Source organism: Triticum aestivum, chromosome 2B (assembly GCF_018294505.1).
Source record: "Triticum aestivum cultivar Chinese Spring chromosome 2B, IWGSC CS RefSeq v2.1, whole genome shotgun sequence".
Classification (NCBI taxonomy): Eukaryota; Viridiplantae; Streptophyta; class Magnoliopsida; order Poales; family Poaceae; genus Triticum; species Triticum aestivum.
In genome coordinates this window covers 772,976,171-772,993,130 of record NC_057798.1, presented here as the reverse complement: position 1 = coordinate 772,993,130, position 16,960 = coordinate 772,976,171, and the positions used below count along the sequence as shown (strand labels likewise).

At 46.3% G+C, this 16,960-nt stretch overlaps 1 protein-coding gene and 1 pseudogene across 1 annotated transcript; one reads left to right on the top strand and one right to left on the bottom strand.

Moving 5' to 3' along the window:
- On the top strand, positions 1–3,475 carry LOC123047290 (disease resistance protein RGA5-like; annotated as a pseudogene).
- A 9,154-nt stretch (positions 3,476–12,629) lies between these two features.
- LOC123042647 (uncharacterized protein At4g06744) lies at positions 12,630–14,419 on the bottom strand. The gene has a single exon (XM_044465062.1). The coding sequence runs from the start codon at positions 14,405–14,407 to the stop codon at positions 12,815–12,817; it is 1,593 nt and encodes a 530-aa protein (XP_044320997.1). The 5' UTR covers positions 14,408–14,419; the 3' UTR covers positions 12,630–12,814.
- Positions 14,420–16,960: the final 2,541 nt, after the last annotated feature.

The following is a 16,960-nucleotide window of genomic DNA, read 5'->3' as shown; positions in this document are numbered from 1 at the left end:
CTGAATAAATCAATATCGACGCTAGCTCCAGCCTGCTGCCGCACCACGCAAAAAGTGACCACTGAGCTAGCTAGCGGAAGAACCATCGAGATGGAGGATGCTGTGGTGAGCGCGGCGACGGGGGCCATGGGACCGGTTATGGGGAAGCTGGTCGCTCTGCTCGGCGATGAGTACCGGCGCCTGAGGAGTATACACACCGAGATCAAGTCCCTCACTCGGGAGCTCGAAACCATCGATGCTTTCCTGGAGAACATGGCGGAGGCGGAGGATCCGAACCCGCAGGACAAGGCGTGGATGAAGGAGGTGCGGGAGCTGTCCTATGACGTCGAGGACAACCTCGATGAGTTCATGGCCCGCGTCATCGCCGACAAGTCCTCCAAGCCGGACGGGCTCGTGGACAATATCAAGAGCAAGCTCAAGAGACTCAAGGCTCGCCATGAGATCGCCAAGGCGATCGAAGATCTCAAGAAACAAGCCATGGAGGTGAGCCAGAGGAACAAGAGGTACAGGGACCACGCCATGTCCAACACCAGCAGGTCGCCCAAGATTGTTGACCCCCGAGCTCTTGCCATCTTCGAGGACGTGTCTAAGCTTGTTGGGGTCGATGGGCCCAAGAAAGAGCTCCTCCAACGCTTGGCCGATGACCAGCAACAAACAAAGTTGGTCGCTATTGTTGGGTTCGGAGGATTGGGCAAGACAACAATTGCCAACCAGGTATACCAAGAGCTCAAAGGGCAATTCCAATATCGTGCCTTCTTATCCGTGTCACGGAATCCAGACATCGTTAATGTTATGAGTAATATTTATGGCCAATTGAATCATGGGTATTCTGGTGGCGGCACGGAGAACTTGCAGACACTCCTCGCAAAGATTTTGGAGTTCCTCCAAAACAAAAGGTAATGATTCAAATCTTATTTCCGGCTTCTCATTTTATCATCCGTATATTCTGCTATCACAGCAGTGCCAGTGCACCATCTTTTCTTTTATTTGCGAGAGCACCATCTTAAATGTTTCGAATATATACGAGAAATAAATTTATGTTTTCTGTGATTTTCATATGTGATTAGTGATTAAGACATAATCGTGCGTGGTATTTCATTAACCAGCTTGAATTTCTGGACAAAATGATTATTGCGCCATTTGGAAAAGCACTGCAGATAATTTATCATTACACTGAGTTAAAGTTTGGATCATGCGGAAGCAATCCAATTTCTTGTTAGATTGTACTATCATGGCATATGCCTCCAGATATTTGAACTAATTTATGTATCTATTTTTCTGTGCTCAATAAGCATAATGTGTATTTAACTTTGCTTTTCTGCAGGTACTTAATCGTTGTTGATGATATATGGAAGGTGGATGATTGGAATGCTATTAAGTGTGCTTTTCCAACAACAAGTCCGGGGAGTAAGATAATCACCACTACTCGTATAAATGATGTGGCTGAATCATGTTGTTCATCATTTAGTGGCCACATATACAATTTAAGGCCTCTTAATATGTTGCAATCGAGACAATTGCTATATGCAAGACTATTCAACTCTGAAGAGAAATGCCCTTCGGACCTTAAGGAAATCGCTGACCAGATTTTGCAGAAATGTGATGGCGTACCTTTGGCAATTGTTGCTATATCTGGTGTCTTGGCTCACAAGGCAAGTAAAAAGGATAAATGGAATCAAGTGAAGGATTCAATTGGTCGTGCACTAAGAAATTCTAGCGTTGAAGCAATGGTAAATATAATAGCCCTTAGTTACTTGGATCTTCCTCGTCATCTCAGAACTTGTTTGTTGTATCTGAGTATATTCCCAGAAGATCGTATTATCGAGAAGGAGAACTTGATAAAGAGATGGATTGGTGAGGGATTTATATGTAAAGAGAGCAGTCATACAATGTATGAGTTGGGAGAGATATATTTCAATGACCTCATCAACAGGAGCCTGATCCAGCCCACGGGGATTGGTGGGAAATGTAGCGAGGTCAAGAGTTGCCGAGTTCACGACACTGTTCATGATTTCATTGTGTCGAAGGCCGTGGATGAGAACTTTGTTACTGTAATAGGTGTACCAGCTGGTGTAAATCATGATCCACAGATGAAGGTTCGTCGTTTGTCCCTGCAGAACAACGGAGAGATTCCGGCGTGTCTGATTGTATCTAATGCTCGGTCACTCCATGTTTTCGGGCGTAATGCGAAGATTCCGTCTGTGTCGCAGTTCGGGCTCTTGCGTGTCATGGACTTTGAACACTGTTGGCAGTTAAAGGATTATGACCTTGCTGGCATCGGAAATTTGCTGCACCTCAAGTACCTGAGGCTCAAGCACACAGGTGCACTCAAAGCGCTTCCGGAAGAGGTAGCAAGGCTGCAGGAGTTGCAGATTGATATAGATGGATCCGTCTACGAGATGGAATTCCCAGAGGCCTTCCAACGGCTGGTATGTAATGTAGCTCTACATCTTAATGGGGGTCGTAAGGTGCCGGATGAGATAGCATCCGTGCAAGGGCTAAGAGTGTTGGAAGGTCTCAGTGTGTGAGCTGGGAAAAGCAGGACTCGAGTGTCTGCACCTTTACATCGACGAGGAAGTGGTTGAGATCTTGGAGATGGACTCATGGTTCTCCGTTCCTCCTTATGCCCTGCGGGAGCTTGTCATCGAGGGGAAATCAGTCACAAGAGTTCCGACATGGATGGCCTCGCTTGTCAACCTCGAGAAACTGCACCTCCGCATATATAAGATGCCTGAGGAAGAGGTGAAGATCCTGGGTGGCCTGCCATCTCTGCGTCATCTCTGTATCGAGTGGGCTGATTTTGATTATGACGACATGTTTGACGACCCCCCCATGGAGGTGGTTGAGGCTGCTGTACGGAAAGCCATGGAAGACCATCCCAACCGTCCTACCTTGGTCTGGACAACTGAGTGGGACCCATTGCCTAGCTTCTTGCAGGTATGGATTTCTTTCCCTGCAAACAACTCTTTCTTCGGAATAGTACATTTTTCGTCACATCCTGTCACGATATCTAGCCATCTCGCAACAAACATAATGTATCTTACTCTAAACGCTCTTATATTTTTTTACAGAGGGTATAATTATCATCTTCCGTTTCCTAGCTCTGAAACTTCTTTTTTTTTCTTTTTCCTTTTTTGCGATTCCTAGCTCCGAAGTTAAACAGGCATGATGTCAATCTTGTACGGAAGCTGGGGCCATCTTACGTTTCCTACTACTAAGTCAAGCCACGTTCTTTCTTCTGCGGTGTGCCACAATGAAAGAAAAGCTGAGGCAGAGCAGCCAAGCCAACTGAAGTTCTTGTTACATCCTTGAATTAGTACTATTGCATATTTGCATTTAAATCTACATTTCCAAATCATAAATAAAGGATCGGATCAGATCATTGTATCTTCAAATGTCGCCGCTGCTTATTGGAAATGACGTTTATGTGAAATGTGAATCGAGTAAGTCAACATGTATCGGACATTGTGTTATTTATGCTCTCTTTTTTCATTTTACGTGCGTTGGTGTTGGTTGTGTGCATCCTATCTATGCAGAGGTCGGGTGTGTGCTCTTTAGGTTTGCATCCTCTTGATGCTCCTCTCTGAGCCAATAAAGTCAACCCTTTGTCCAAAAAAATTATGCTTTTTTTCAATCTTCAATCTAGGGGTCAAGAGCATCTTCAACGACAACCCGCAAATTCTCTCCCGCCATCCGTCCACGGAGATGGGGGACCAGTCCGCGGACACGGATGCGAGAGGACGCCATCCAACGCTAGCCGCATACATTTGCGACTCTTTTTTTTAACAAACCAGGTTAAATTCATGCAAACAATGTCGGATTTCATACAAACACGGTGGATTTTCATTACATTTCAAACATTCAAAACAAAAAAATAAGACCCGACCGTAAAACTATCCCACGGCAGCGGCGCCCAACGTTCAAACCCGTGTCGTCCTCCTTCCGCCGTCTCCATGAGCACCGGCGATAAAACCGATGAAGTGAAGATGCGGTCTTCGGCAAGGAAAAGTGGAACACGGAAGACGGACCAGCCCAAATGGGACACTAGGCCCGGCCGCCTCCCCAGCGGCGGAGCCAATGTATAAGCGTTGGGTTCAAGTGAACCCAACGGAATTTGGCCAGTACGAGTGTGTAGATACTTACTAGCAAAAGGGTCTGTGCGTTGCAACGGGTAAAAAAGAGAAAAATGCAAACACCATGCCCGCCAAAACAACTATATACAAGGTCACTATAGAAAACTTTTTTTCCATGATATAAATGTAGAGTGGAGCATAAGTTTTTTTTAAAGCGAGCGGAGCATAAGTTGGTGAAGAAGTAATCCAAAAGAGGAACATAGGTTGAGTGGAACATAGGTTGATGAAGAAGTAATCAAAGCGGTACATCATTTTATTCATTATCCAGAAGCATGATGCAACGGAGCTAACTAATTGTCCAAAAGTGTGATGAAAATAAAGATGGGAACTAAGTGGCTGATAACTCGCATCTTGTCAGGCAATATGACCATGGATGTGATTGAAAACATTAAAAGGCCACAAAAGCTACTTTTTGCAGAATAATACACCACCACAATTATGGGAGTCTAGATAACAATTTTCATTGAAACCGAAAGCATTATTGAATGGAGCAAATAAACTGCAACTTTATGAATTCTATTGACGCGTTTGTTTTTCATGATGATTCTGCTCATAAGGATCACCTGATGTCGCCATGGCTACTAAAACCATGTCACCGGTAGCTGTTATGATAATAACACGATCTTGTAAGTTGTTGGAAATATGAGCAATTTACCGAATGAATTTATTAATAGACATATTAGATAAAGCATGACTAATATAGCAGAGATAAAACAAGTCATGTAATTTGACAGAGGGAAGGTAAATAGCATCTGCATATATTAACTAGAACCGAACACATCTAGAACAGACACTAAAGCAAGAAGTTGTGACAGAACCTCTAACAGGAAGAATATGAGAACGTACGAAACGGGAGCAGATGCACCGATCTTGGGGTCGGTGTCCTCACCAGCCATGTCGTCGAGGAGGTTGTCGATGTCGGGGAAGAAGTCATCGTCGCGGAAGTAGTCGTCGGAGTCCGGGGCATCCATGACGAAGAAGTTAGTAGTTGCGCCGAGCGCTCCCCAAAAACCTTATCACCCTTCTCCCGTACAGGACTCAAAAGGTGCGGTTTCGGAGGCCTACTGTCCCGACCTGCGGTGCACGCCGCAAGTCGGGATGTGGAAGATCGTAGCAGCAGCGCGGTGCTCAGGAATTTTGTGGCGAGAGGAAGAGGATCTTCTGGTGCGTCTCTCTGAGAGGTGCGACCTCCCTTTTATAGGCGGAAGAGAAGGAGGGAGAGGCTGCGTCGGGAGCTGAAGAGAACGAGGGAGACGAAACGAACAGGCAGCAGACGAAGAGGTGCGCCATTCGTATTCAATCTCCACTACAGCAAAAACATTTCAGCTTCCGCGTGACCTTTTGTATACCCGTCATGCGTGGCAAAAATTTAGACATCGGCTCGGCTCATTCCCGCAACCCGCAACCCGCGGCGTGGCCCGTCGTGACGAGGCGAGGCGAGTCGTGGCGTGGCGTGGCGGGCGACGGAGGAGGAGAGCGCGTGGATGTCCCTGTTGTTCTCATCCTCATACATGTGGAGAAAGAGCCTCCCTTATAAAGAGGTCCAACTCCCTCTAAACTAGCAATATGGGACTAAACTTTAGTTCCACCTCTTGCCTTGCACGAATGGGTTGCGTGGGCCTTTAGGATTTATTACGAATTTCTGAAACTGCTATTGGGCTAGGCCCAAAATAGACAAAATTCCAGCAATCCCCCACCAGATTCCAGAGGCACACAAAATTTGCCTTTGGTTCCAAAATACTGTTTTATATACCGGTACTACAGTGGAGACTGTTAAGTTGAACTTCCACCTAGAACTCTATGCTACACTAGTAAGCAACTTGGACAGTGGACTGGGCCTTGAACTGCAAGTTTTCTGCGAATCTAGCTTCACATAAAGCCTTGACCGATACGTGGCTACCGTGGGTCTTCCCCGCGGGTGGAGCTTATGTGTCATACTCCGAGACCTTTCATAAGTTTACTAGAGAGAACCCTACTCTCATAGATTGGGACGTTTAACAATCAGACACATATAGGTGCGTTCTTCAAAAGATGTTCTGCGGGACGACATCTCTGCTTCAATGAGCCACTTAGAACACATTAAGATATACATCAACCTGTCATGCAGATTAGGAGAGTATTGCATCTTCATGGAGTGGTATATATTAATAGTAAGGATACTCTCCTCTCAGTTGACCAACAGCTTGTCTTCCACATCTAATTCACGAGATCTTCGGTCACATAGACTAGGTTACCACTGTGAACAACTCATATTGTGGGTCTCATACCCACCTCCCTCGATGGATTATCTATCACATTACCCTTGGTAAAAGGATCTACAAGATTTTTAGACGTTTGGATATAATCCAATGCAATAACTCTGAAGTTTCTCAATTTCCTGACAGACTTTAACCTTCTTTAAACGTGTCTTGATAACTTCATGTTATCCTTTGAGCTGCTCACTTTCGTGATCACAGTTTGATTGTCGCAGTTAATAAGGGTACCCGGTACAGGTTTCTCAACAACCGGCAAGTCATTCAAGAGCCGGCGAAGCCAATCTGCTTCGACTGTAGCTGTATCTAGTGTTGTGAGTTCTGCTTCCATTGTTGACCTTGTTAAGATGGTCTGCTTGCAAGACTTCCAAGAAACAGCGCCACCTCCATGAGTGAATACATATCCGCTCGTGGCCTTTATCTCATCAGCATCTGAGATCTAGTTTGAGTCACTATACCCTTCAAGCACCTTTGGGTGCCCGGTTTAGTGAATTCCATAATTCATAGCGCCTTTCAAATAACGCAAAACTCTCTCTAGAGCTTTTCAATGCACATCTACTGGTTTTGAGACAAACCGACTCAGTTTGCTAACAGCAAAAGAGATGTCAGGTCTTGTAGCACTGGCTAAGTACGTAAGCGAGCCAATAATCTGAGAATATTTCAATTGATCTCTAGCAATTCTTGAATTCTTTCGAAGTAACACACTCGCATCATATGGTGTTGGAGAAGGCTTGCAGTCACTATAGCCAAAGCGACTCAATATCTTTTCCACATAGTGAGATTGAAGCAATGTAATCCCACCATCATCGTCTCTTAACAACTTGATGTTCAGAATGACATCAGCCACTCCTAAATCCTTCATCTCAAAACAACGAGATAGAAAATCCTTGACCTCCTTAATAACATTCAGATTTGTTCCGAAAATCAGTATGTCGTCAACATACAAGCAAAGGATAACTCCCTCGCCCCCGCCATGGCGATAGTACACACATTTGTCAGCTTCGTTTACAACAAAGCCTGCAGCTGTTAAAGTTCTTTCAAACTTATCATGCCACTGTTTAGGTGCTTGCTTGAGTCCATACAAAGACTTCAGCAACTTGCACACTTTTCCTTCCTGGCCATCTAGTACAAACCCATCTGGTTGTTTCATATAAATTTCCTCGTTCAACTCTCCATTTAGGAAAGCAGTCTTAACATCCATTTGATGAACGAGAAAACCATGTGAGGCAGCTAATGAAAATAGAACTCGAATAATGGTCAGTCGAGCCACAGGTGAGTAAGTATCAAATAAGTCTTCACCTTCCTTTTGGGTATTACCCTTAGCCACGAGCCGAGCCTTGTACTTTTCAATAGTACCATCAGGCCTAAGCTTCTTCTTGAATACCCATTTGCATCCTATAGGTTTGCACCCATAAGGACGATGAGTTATCTCCCATGTTTCATTCGCCAAGATAGAATCCATCTCGCTACGAACCGCTTCCTTCCAGTAGTCAGCATCTTCAGATGCATAGGCCTCTGAAATAGAACTAGGAGTGTCATCTATGAGATACACAAGAAAATCATCACCAAAGGACTTTGCAGTCCTCTGTCTCTTGCTCCTAGTAGGAACTTCATTGTTCTCCTCCACGGGACTTTCAAAGTGTTCCATCAAAATGGCAGGTTCGGTAATTGTAATTGGTTCCTGATTCGATGAACTAGACATCTCCTGATTAGATGAGGTAGTCATATCCTTCATGGAAAATATATCTTCAAAGAAAGTCGCATCATTCGACTCCATGATCATACCGAGATGCATGTCAGATACCTCAGATTTTATAACCAAGAATCTATAACCAATGCTATGAAAAGCATATCCCAGGAAAACACAATCCACGGTCTTTGGTCCAAGCTTGCGCTTCTTTGGAATTGGCACATTGACTTTCGCCAAACAACCCCAGGTTCGTAGATAAGAGAGCTTTAATCTTTTTTCCATTCCTCGAATGGAGTTATCTCTTTATTCTTTGTGAGAACTCGGTTTAGGACATGACATGCAGTCAATATCGCCTCCCCCCCACCATGTCTTGGAGAGACCCGATGTGTCTAACATGGCGTTAACCAAATCAGTTAGAGTACGGTTCTTTCTTTCGGCTACCCCATTTGACTGAGGTGAATAGGGAGGCATCCTCTCATGGATTATACCATGTTCCGCACAAAAAGCATCAAATTTATTGGAAAAATACTCTCCACCATGGTCGGACCTAAGCCTCTTGATTTTCCGATCAAGTTGGTTTTCCACTTCAGCTTTATAGATCTTGAAAAAGTTCAAAGCCTTGTCCTTAGATTTCAGAAGATACACACGGCAGTATCTAGTGGAGTCGTCAATTAACGTCATGAAATATTTCTTTCCACCTTTATACTATAGTCTCATTTTTCTTGCTGCCAAGACCCAAAGTGCAGAACGGCTCGTGGAAATATTACAAATCTATGAATAAAGAGAAGAGCTCTATTTTCTTCAGTGGAAATTCAGGGCAGTCTCTCCGTGCGCAAATCAAACATGTTCTAGGGATTGCAGCAGAAGCGTTCTCTGAGCGTTATCTTGGCCTACCTACAGCCATTGGAAGGATCACTAGCGGTACGTTCCATCATATCAGCGAACGTATCCGAAGCAAGATTAGTGGATGGTCTGAGAGGAATCTAGCATGTGCAGGGAGGGAAGTCCTGTTGAAATCCATTGCACAAGCTATTCCAACTTACAGCATGAGCTGCTTCCTGCTGACTAAGAAAGTCTGTAAGGAGATCACCTCGCCCATGGCTAAATACTGGTGGGGGAGCTCTATTGACAAAAGATCCCTACACTGGTCGGCGTGGGATAAATTGACGGAGCCAAAAATCAAAGGAGGTTTAGGGTTTCGGGATCCTCAAATGTTCAATCTAGCAATGCTTGGAAAGCAATGCTGGCGCATACTGACCAAGCCTGATTCTTTGTGCTCAAGAGTGTTGAAGGGAAAGTATTTTCCACACACAGACTTTCTCCAAGCCTCGATACCCAAGGGGGCGTCCTCTACTTGGAAGGCAATCATCGCAGGCAGAAAGGCTTTGGAGAGGGGTTTGATCCACCGGATAGGAGACGGATCATCAATATCCATTTGGAACGATCCTTGGATCCCGAGTACAGTCACTATGAAACCTACTGGTCAACTAGGGGCGACGCCCTTACACACTGTCTCAGAGCTGATAGATGACTATACTGGGAACTGGAATGTCAGTTTGGTCCGCCAAAACTTTCTTCACCCGGACGCGGAGGCGATCCTTAATATACCCTTGAACAGATCAGGCGGGGAAGATAGCTTGGCGTGGTCGTTGGAAAAGTCGGGTAACTATACTGTAAAATCAGCGTATCGCTCTCTCATGACTCGGAACGAGCTTAGTTCTCTAGAGGAAGGGACGAGGACGGACACTTCATCAGCAAATAAACAGTTATGGACCGTACTTTGGAAATTGCGGGTGGTGCCGAAGGTTAGGGTTTTCTGGTGGAGGGTTTTGCGGGGCATCCTGCCAGACTACATGACTCTACAGCATCGGCACATCAAGCCACTTGGCCGCTGCGATCTTTGCAAGGCCATGAATGAAGACTTAATGCATGCACTTGTCTCGTGCTCACATGCCAAACAATTCTGGATTGCTGCGAAGGATCGGTTCGATCTCCATCTGCCGAGGCTGCATCCGCTAACATGGGCGCGGGACATTGTGCTCGATGAGATGTTTTCTGACAAAGCTCATTGTCAGATTATCACCATTATGCATGCAATATGGACCTCGAGGAACAAATGGACCCACGATCAGGAGGGTTTCTCCCCAGGGCAAGCGCTCAAGTGGATCCATGAAGCCTCGCCATACTCGATCTACCTGACCGTCGGTCAGGTGTACAGACGGGACGGAGCTGGAACCCCCCTGATGCGGGGTGGATTACCATCAACGTTGATGGTTCAGTATTCCCAGACGGGTTGACAGGAGGAGCAGGCGGCGTAGCCCGATCTCACATTTCCTTTGTGGGGGCTTGGTGCAAGCCGTTGGAGGGGGCCTCAGATCCTTTCATTGCTGAGCTCCTAGCGTTTCGGGAGGGTGTGATCTTCGCTCATCTACGCGGGATGTCACATGTGATAATGCAGGTCGACTGCATGGAGCTGGTCACCCAATGAAGTTTGCGCGGCAACTCAAGATCGATTGCGGCGCCTATCTTTCAAGAACTTGAAGCTTTAGTCCTTAATTTTGTTTCTTTCTCGGTTCAGCATATTAGTAGGGAACTTAATTTCCCTGCCCATCTGTGTGCACAGCGTGCCTGTGCCACGGAGGGCACGGATTGTTGGCTCGAAGCAAGTCCAGATTTCCTGGTCACTAGCCTACGGGCAGACTGTAACCGTATGATCATTCGTTAATAAAGTCAGAGTTCATTGCTATATATATATATATATATATATATATATATATATATATATATATATATATATATATATATATATATATATATATATAAGTAAAAAATAATTAGGATTACATTTAATATTATTTGGTGACTTTATTTTCGAAAAAAATATTAGTCGCCAAAAAGTGTGACCCAGCCCTAAATTTTTTAATACTAAATACCTTGAAAAGTAAAACACCAGAAGAATGCATAATATACGTCATAATTATACATACAAACATTTGCGACGATATTTCGTATTATTTTGTCATATTTGATACCTTAAAAAATCAGAGTGTATATACATACCCTTTTATTTTGGAAAGGAATCATTGCTAGGAAAGTACTAGAATATTATTTTTGGAAAGCAATAATTGCCTATTAGAACTGATAGTGCATGCAAACAAAATTTGGAAAGTCATATGTCGTGGATTGTACATCATGCACCATGAATATCACTTACTATAACGGGCATCTAGGTGCCCAGGCACCTAGGTGTCCCATATATATATATATATATATATATATATATATATATATATATATATATATATATATATATATATATATATATATATATATATATAACACTCACACACAAACAGCTAATGAATAAATACGACGTGCTCAACTGGGTGTGGGGGGGGGGGCAAGGGCCCTCTGGCTTGCTCTGTTGCACCCATGATGAACAACAAGTTCAAAAACTAGCAAACAACATACAAAAAGTCTGAAACTTTATGGCTTTGATTATGATCAAATGTTTCAGGTTTATGCCTATGATCTTCCTATCTTCAATATTTTGTTTCTACACCCATGTTTCTACCCATCTGTCCATGATCTCATAGTTTTTGCCCTTGTATTAATGTGAATTGATTGATTGAGAAAAGCTAATTTGAAGGTAGATGAAGCATGTAGACACATGGGAGATAGACGAAGCATTTTTGTTCTGGTGATACTTTGCTCCGTAACCAATCTTTTGATTTTGAGTGCTAATGCTAGCTGTGAGTGTTTCCTAATCCATTTTGATATGATCCATGAATTTGAATCCAGAACTGGATAAGACCAAATCAAAACGGAAGAAAGCATCTCGAGGTGAGATGAAGGATTTACCCTGATGAGAAACTTCTTTGATTCTTCTTGTTGCTTTTTCCTCTTCTTCTCCTTGTGATTTACTCCTGTCTGTCCTTCCAGATCTATGTTGTCGTCCATGGAGGCGCCTTTGTCGCTTGTGTAGAGAGGGGAGCGGGAAAGAAAGGGAAAGAATGGAAGGGGGAAAAAGTGACCGTAGGCCGTGCTGCGACAAGTGTGTTTTGTGTTTTTGTTGGCTTTTGTGCTCACTAGGATATCGGGTTAATGGGTCCAGCTAAGTGGTTTGTTTTTGGTGGGGTTTGTGCTGCGAAAATGGACTTCTTGAATGACTCACAATTCTGGTTTCAGCTGTTTTCCACAGAATTGACTGACTCAAAATTTGGGTCAGCCAATTCTGTTTGTACAGATTTTTTTGTTTGGCCGCTTGATCTGAAATTAAGAGCAGATCTAAAATTGAGTGACCCAGAATTCATTTTCAGTCAACTAGCTCCTAGGCAGTCCCAAAAGTAAATTAGTGGGCTTGTAGACAACATGTTGTAGGCGCCTCGTCGTCGACGGAAACGTCTCCTCCCACTGAAAGCGCATCGTCGGAAATCCTGAAATAAATCCAGGAATAATGCGAGCACCAGGATTTGAACTCTGGTAGGTTGGGATACCACTGTCCACCTAACCAACTCAACCACAGGTTGGTTCGCAACGGGTGATGCTAATTGGTAGGCAGTTAGGAGTACTTACTCCGAGCTTTACAACATGTTGCAAATTAAGTTGAACTTATTTGCCGGTAACACAACAGAATCATGCTTCATGCGATCAGATCGACAACACTTAAAAAATTCAATAACCAAATGATCCATATCTGCGGTCACCTTTTTGCTGTTCACCCTCACCTAGTTAACCACCTATCCCGACGTCGGTAGTTTTCCCAGGGCCACACTCCCGTCCTCGCCGTAGCCATGCACAGCGCTCTCCCCCGCCGGCAACGCTGCGGTGGCGTGCGGCTTGAACCCCGGGAGGTCGCAGGGTATGTGCGGGATGAAGGGGCAGTGCTTGGTGGGGTCGGCGTAGAACATGGCGCACTCGATGTGCGGCCGCTGGCCGGGGAAGCCGAGGATGCAGTTCCGCCGGACGTCCAGCACGCGGCTCCTCACCAGCTCCATGCAGTGGTACCCCACGGAGTGGAAGTAGTTGTCGGAGAGCGAGAGGTTGGTGAGCTTCCCCGTCTTGGCGAGCAGACAGAGCACGTCGGGGACGTGGCCGTAGAGCTGGTTCCGGGCGAGGTTGAGCTCCTCGACGTCGGCGAGGCAGCCGAAGGAGAGCGGGATGGGGCCGCGGATCTCGTTGCCGCCGGCGTCGAACACCGTGAGCCCTTCCACGAGGCCGATCTCGTAGGGGAGGCAGCCGGAGAGGTCGTTGTTGAGGAAGAGGATCTCGGAGAGCGTGCCGGAGGCGTTGAAGATGGTGCGCGGGATGGGGCCTGTGAACCTGTTGTTGGCGACGACGATGTACTCGGCCCTGCTGGTGCCGAAGGTGCTCTCCGGGATGACGCCGGTGAAGGCGTTGTTGTTGAGGAAGAGCGCCTCGACGGAGATGCCGAAGACGGAGGGCGGCACCTCCCCGGCGAAGCCGTTGAAGCGGAGGTCGAGGAAGGCGAGGCGGCCGAGCGGCGGCACGGCGGCCGGGAAGGCTCCCGAGAAGGCGTTGTTGGAGAGGTCGAGCTCGTAGAAGTAGCGGAGGGAGGTGAGGTCCGGGAGGACGCCGGAGAAGTTGTTGGAGTTGGCGTGGAAGAGTGCGAGGTCCGGGAAGGCGTCGATGAAGCCGGCCAGCGTGGGCGCGCAGAGGTGGAAGCCGTTGAAGTCGATGGAGGCCACGGTGAGCGTCTTGTTGGCGTCGTCCGGCGGGGTGTCGCAGTAGAAGCCCTTGTACGAGCTGCCGCCTTTAGAGCTGTCGCAGATCTTGCTGCCCACCCACGTCGCCGTCACGTTCATCGGGTCGCTCGTGATGGTCTGCTTGAACGCCTGGATCACCGGGTACAGCCGCCTCAACTTCTCGTTTTCGAAATCCCACGGCGTCGGCTCCGGAGGTGGCGACGGCGGGCACGCCGGAGGTGGCGGCGGGCACGGCGGTGGTGGAGATGGAGGCGGTGGCGGGCATGCGGGAGGTGGCGGCGGGCACGGCGGTGGTGGAGATGGAGGCGGTGGCGGGCATGCGGGAGGTGGCGGTGGCGGTGGCGGTGTTGGCGGGCATGCGCAGCCTTCCAGTGACACCGTGGACGGCACGCACACGCAACCTACCACCGAAACCCTCGACGCCTCGCGGAAGCTTGCATGGCCGGAGTCGCCGTCGGCACTCACCACGGCGAGCACAACCGCAAGTGCAAAGACTAGTGCCGCCGGAGACGGGGCTGCCACCCGAACCGCCATCGTTGCACGTCGCCGATCACTTGGCCGCACCATGCGTGACACGCCTCTCCTCCCGTTCTGGGAGGATGGCATGTCGGCCGCGGTATAAGAAGGGAGAGACGGGTCCTTTTCCGGTCGCCATGGACAGGCACACACAAGTGGAGGAGAAGCGAATATGAAATGCTTTGGCGAGACGAAAGGAAAATGGGTGGGAACAACGGAAGCTGAAGTGGGGGAGGGTAGTGGGGTTGGCGGTTAACTGGTCCTCGTCGGCGGTGGGAGAGGGTCGAACTACAAGTACGTACTACTCCGGCAGCGTGAAGTGCAGTGCAGTGCAGGCCTCGCAGGAGATCTCCGTCCATTGGCGGTGGTCTCACGAATCTCGCATCCAATCCTCGTGCAATCGCCATCGTGATGATTCAAGTCCCGCGCGATCCCCGGCCGGGGTAGACCCCATGTAAACCCTTCTTCAAATCTGGGCAATGGCTAAGCTACTGGTCTAGTTACTAGTATTGCCTATACGCGTTGTGTCAATTCAGTCAAACGGGATTGCTAAATCTCTTGGTCGATATTATATTCACGAGATCTTACGTGAAGATTCATGTGCAAAAAAATCAACTTCCTTTTGTTTTTTTATACGTGTTGTCACTTGACTGAGACTTGGTTAAGTCTCGGATCTAGCCATACCCTTAGTCAAATGGGGAAAGCTATTTTCCTGCCGACTGTTAGTTAGCGCCAGACACGTACGATTGCTTTTTTTTCGATCTTTCTTTTCTGATCGGCTCTGCTCTGTCATGTAAAAAAAGCCGCTAGGATTTGAACACACAACCTATTGGTCGTGACCACAACTCATTACCAACTAAGCTGACTACTTGCTGTGTTTCATGTGCGGGTTAATCTGTATTTCTACCTTAGTAAATGAGAGCGAGAAAAAATGACCACAACGCCTTTGATGAGGAGACAAAACCATTTGCTCCAAGTTTTTTAAAGGGCCGGTGCAACGTGTTTTGTACTCCATTTGTCTCTTTTTTGTAGTGATGAATGTTTTCTAAAGAAATAAATGTTTCACTCCTATAGAATTCGAACAACGGTCTTCTTGTTTGTCATATCGGTAAATTATTTTGTAATGAGATTGATAATTATATGTACCACAAACCTGATAGCTTATGTACAAATATCGTCGTAGGTTTTGTTTGACAAAAAGATTCCTGCCGACTGTTCGTTAGCGATAGGCACACACGCTTCGATTGTCGTCGGATGCGCATCGAACGATCCCGCGAAAGCCTCCCGAGCGCCACAGTTTCCTTTTGTTTTCTCTGTTGCATGCACGCACGCAAAAATTGGTGTGAACAAGAGAGGATTCGATCCTTGCACCACTAGTGAGCCAACTCAACTAGCCTACCACCTGACCTACGATCCCTTTCTTGAACAAAAGAAAGTAAATGGGCTATTTAACATGTCTCCTCTACTACGTATGCATAAAAACGAGTTAATTTAGTGTTCGAGTTTTTCCGCGCTTAGGTACCCCGTTCCTGCTAACTTTACCGACGGGGGGGGGGGGGGGTGATAAAATATCCTCCGTTAACTTTCGTGTGAATAACATGGTAAGTCAAATTTCATAGACCTGATAACTTATGTACCCCGGTCCTAAAAACTTTGTCGGCGAGGGTGAGGGTGGGGGAGTTGTTGAAACATACCACGGTAACTTCTGTGCAAATAACATGATAACTCAAACATGCCGGACCTGATAACTTATGTACCCCGGTCCTGATAACTTAGTCGGCGAGGGTGGGGGTGGGGGCAAGTCGCTGAAACATGCCATGGTCACTTCTGTGCAAATAACATGATAACTCAAACATGGCGGACCTGATAACTTATGTACCCCGGTCCTGATAACTTGGTCGGCGAGGATGGGGGTGGGGCAAGTCGCTGAAACATGCCACGGTAACTTCTGTGCAAATAACATGATAACTCATACATGGTAGACCTGATAACTTTGTCGGAGGGGTCGGGGTGGGGGTGTCGTTGAAACGTACGACGGTAACTTCTATGCAAATAACATGATAACTCACACATCGTAAACATGATAAATTATGTACCAGTCCTGGTAACTTTGTCGGAGGGGCCGGAGTGGGGGAGTCGTTGAAACATACCACGATAACTTCTATGCAAATAATATGATAACTCACACATCATAGACATTAAATTATGTACCCAGTCCTGGTAACTTTGTTGGTGGGGTTGGGGTTGGGGGGAGTCACTGAAACATACCACGATAACTTCTATGCAAATAACATGATAAGTCACACATCATAGAAATGATAAATTATGTACCCAATCCTGATAACTTTATCGGCGGGGGTAGGGTGGGAGGAGTTGTTGAACCATACCACGATAACTCTTCTGCAAATAACATGATAACTCACACATCGCAGACTTGATAATTTGGCGTCTGTGGCGAGGGGGGGAGGGCAACCCCGGTAATTTAAATGTAAATAGCTTGTTAATAGACACATACTAAGCTGATAACTCATATACAAACGCCATTATAATTTTTGACCTGAATTTTTATTGTTGAAAAATATACACCCGGTAATTTCTATGTAAAAAACATGATAATGTATACATCACAGATTTGATAACTAA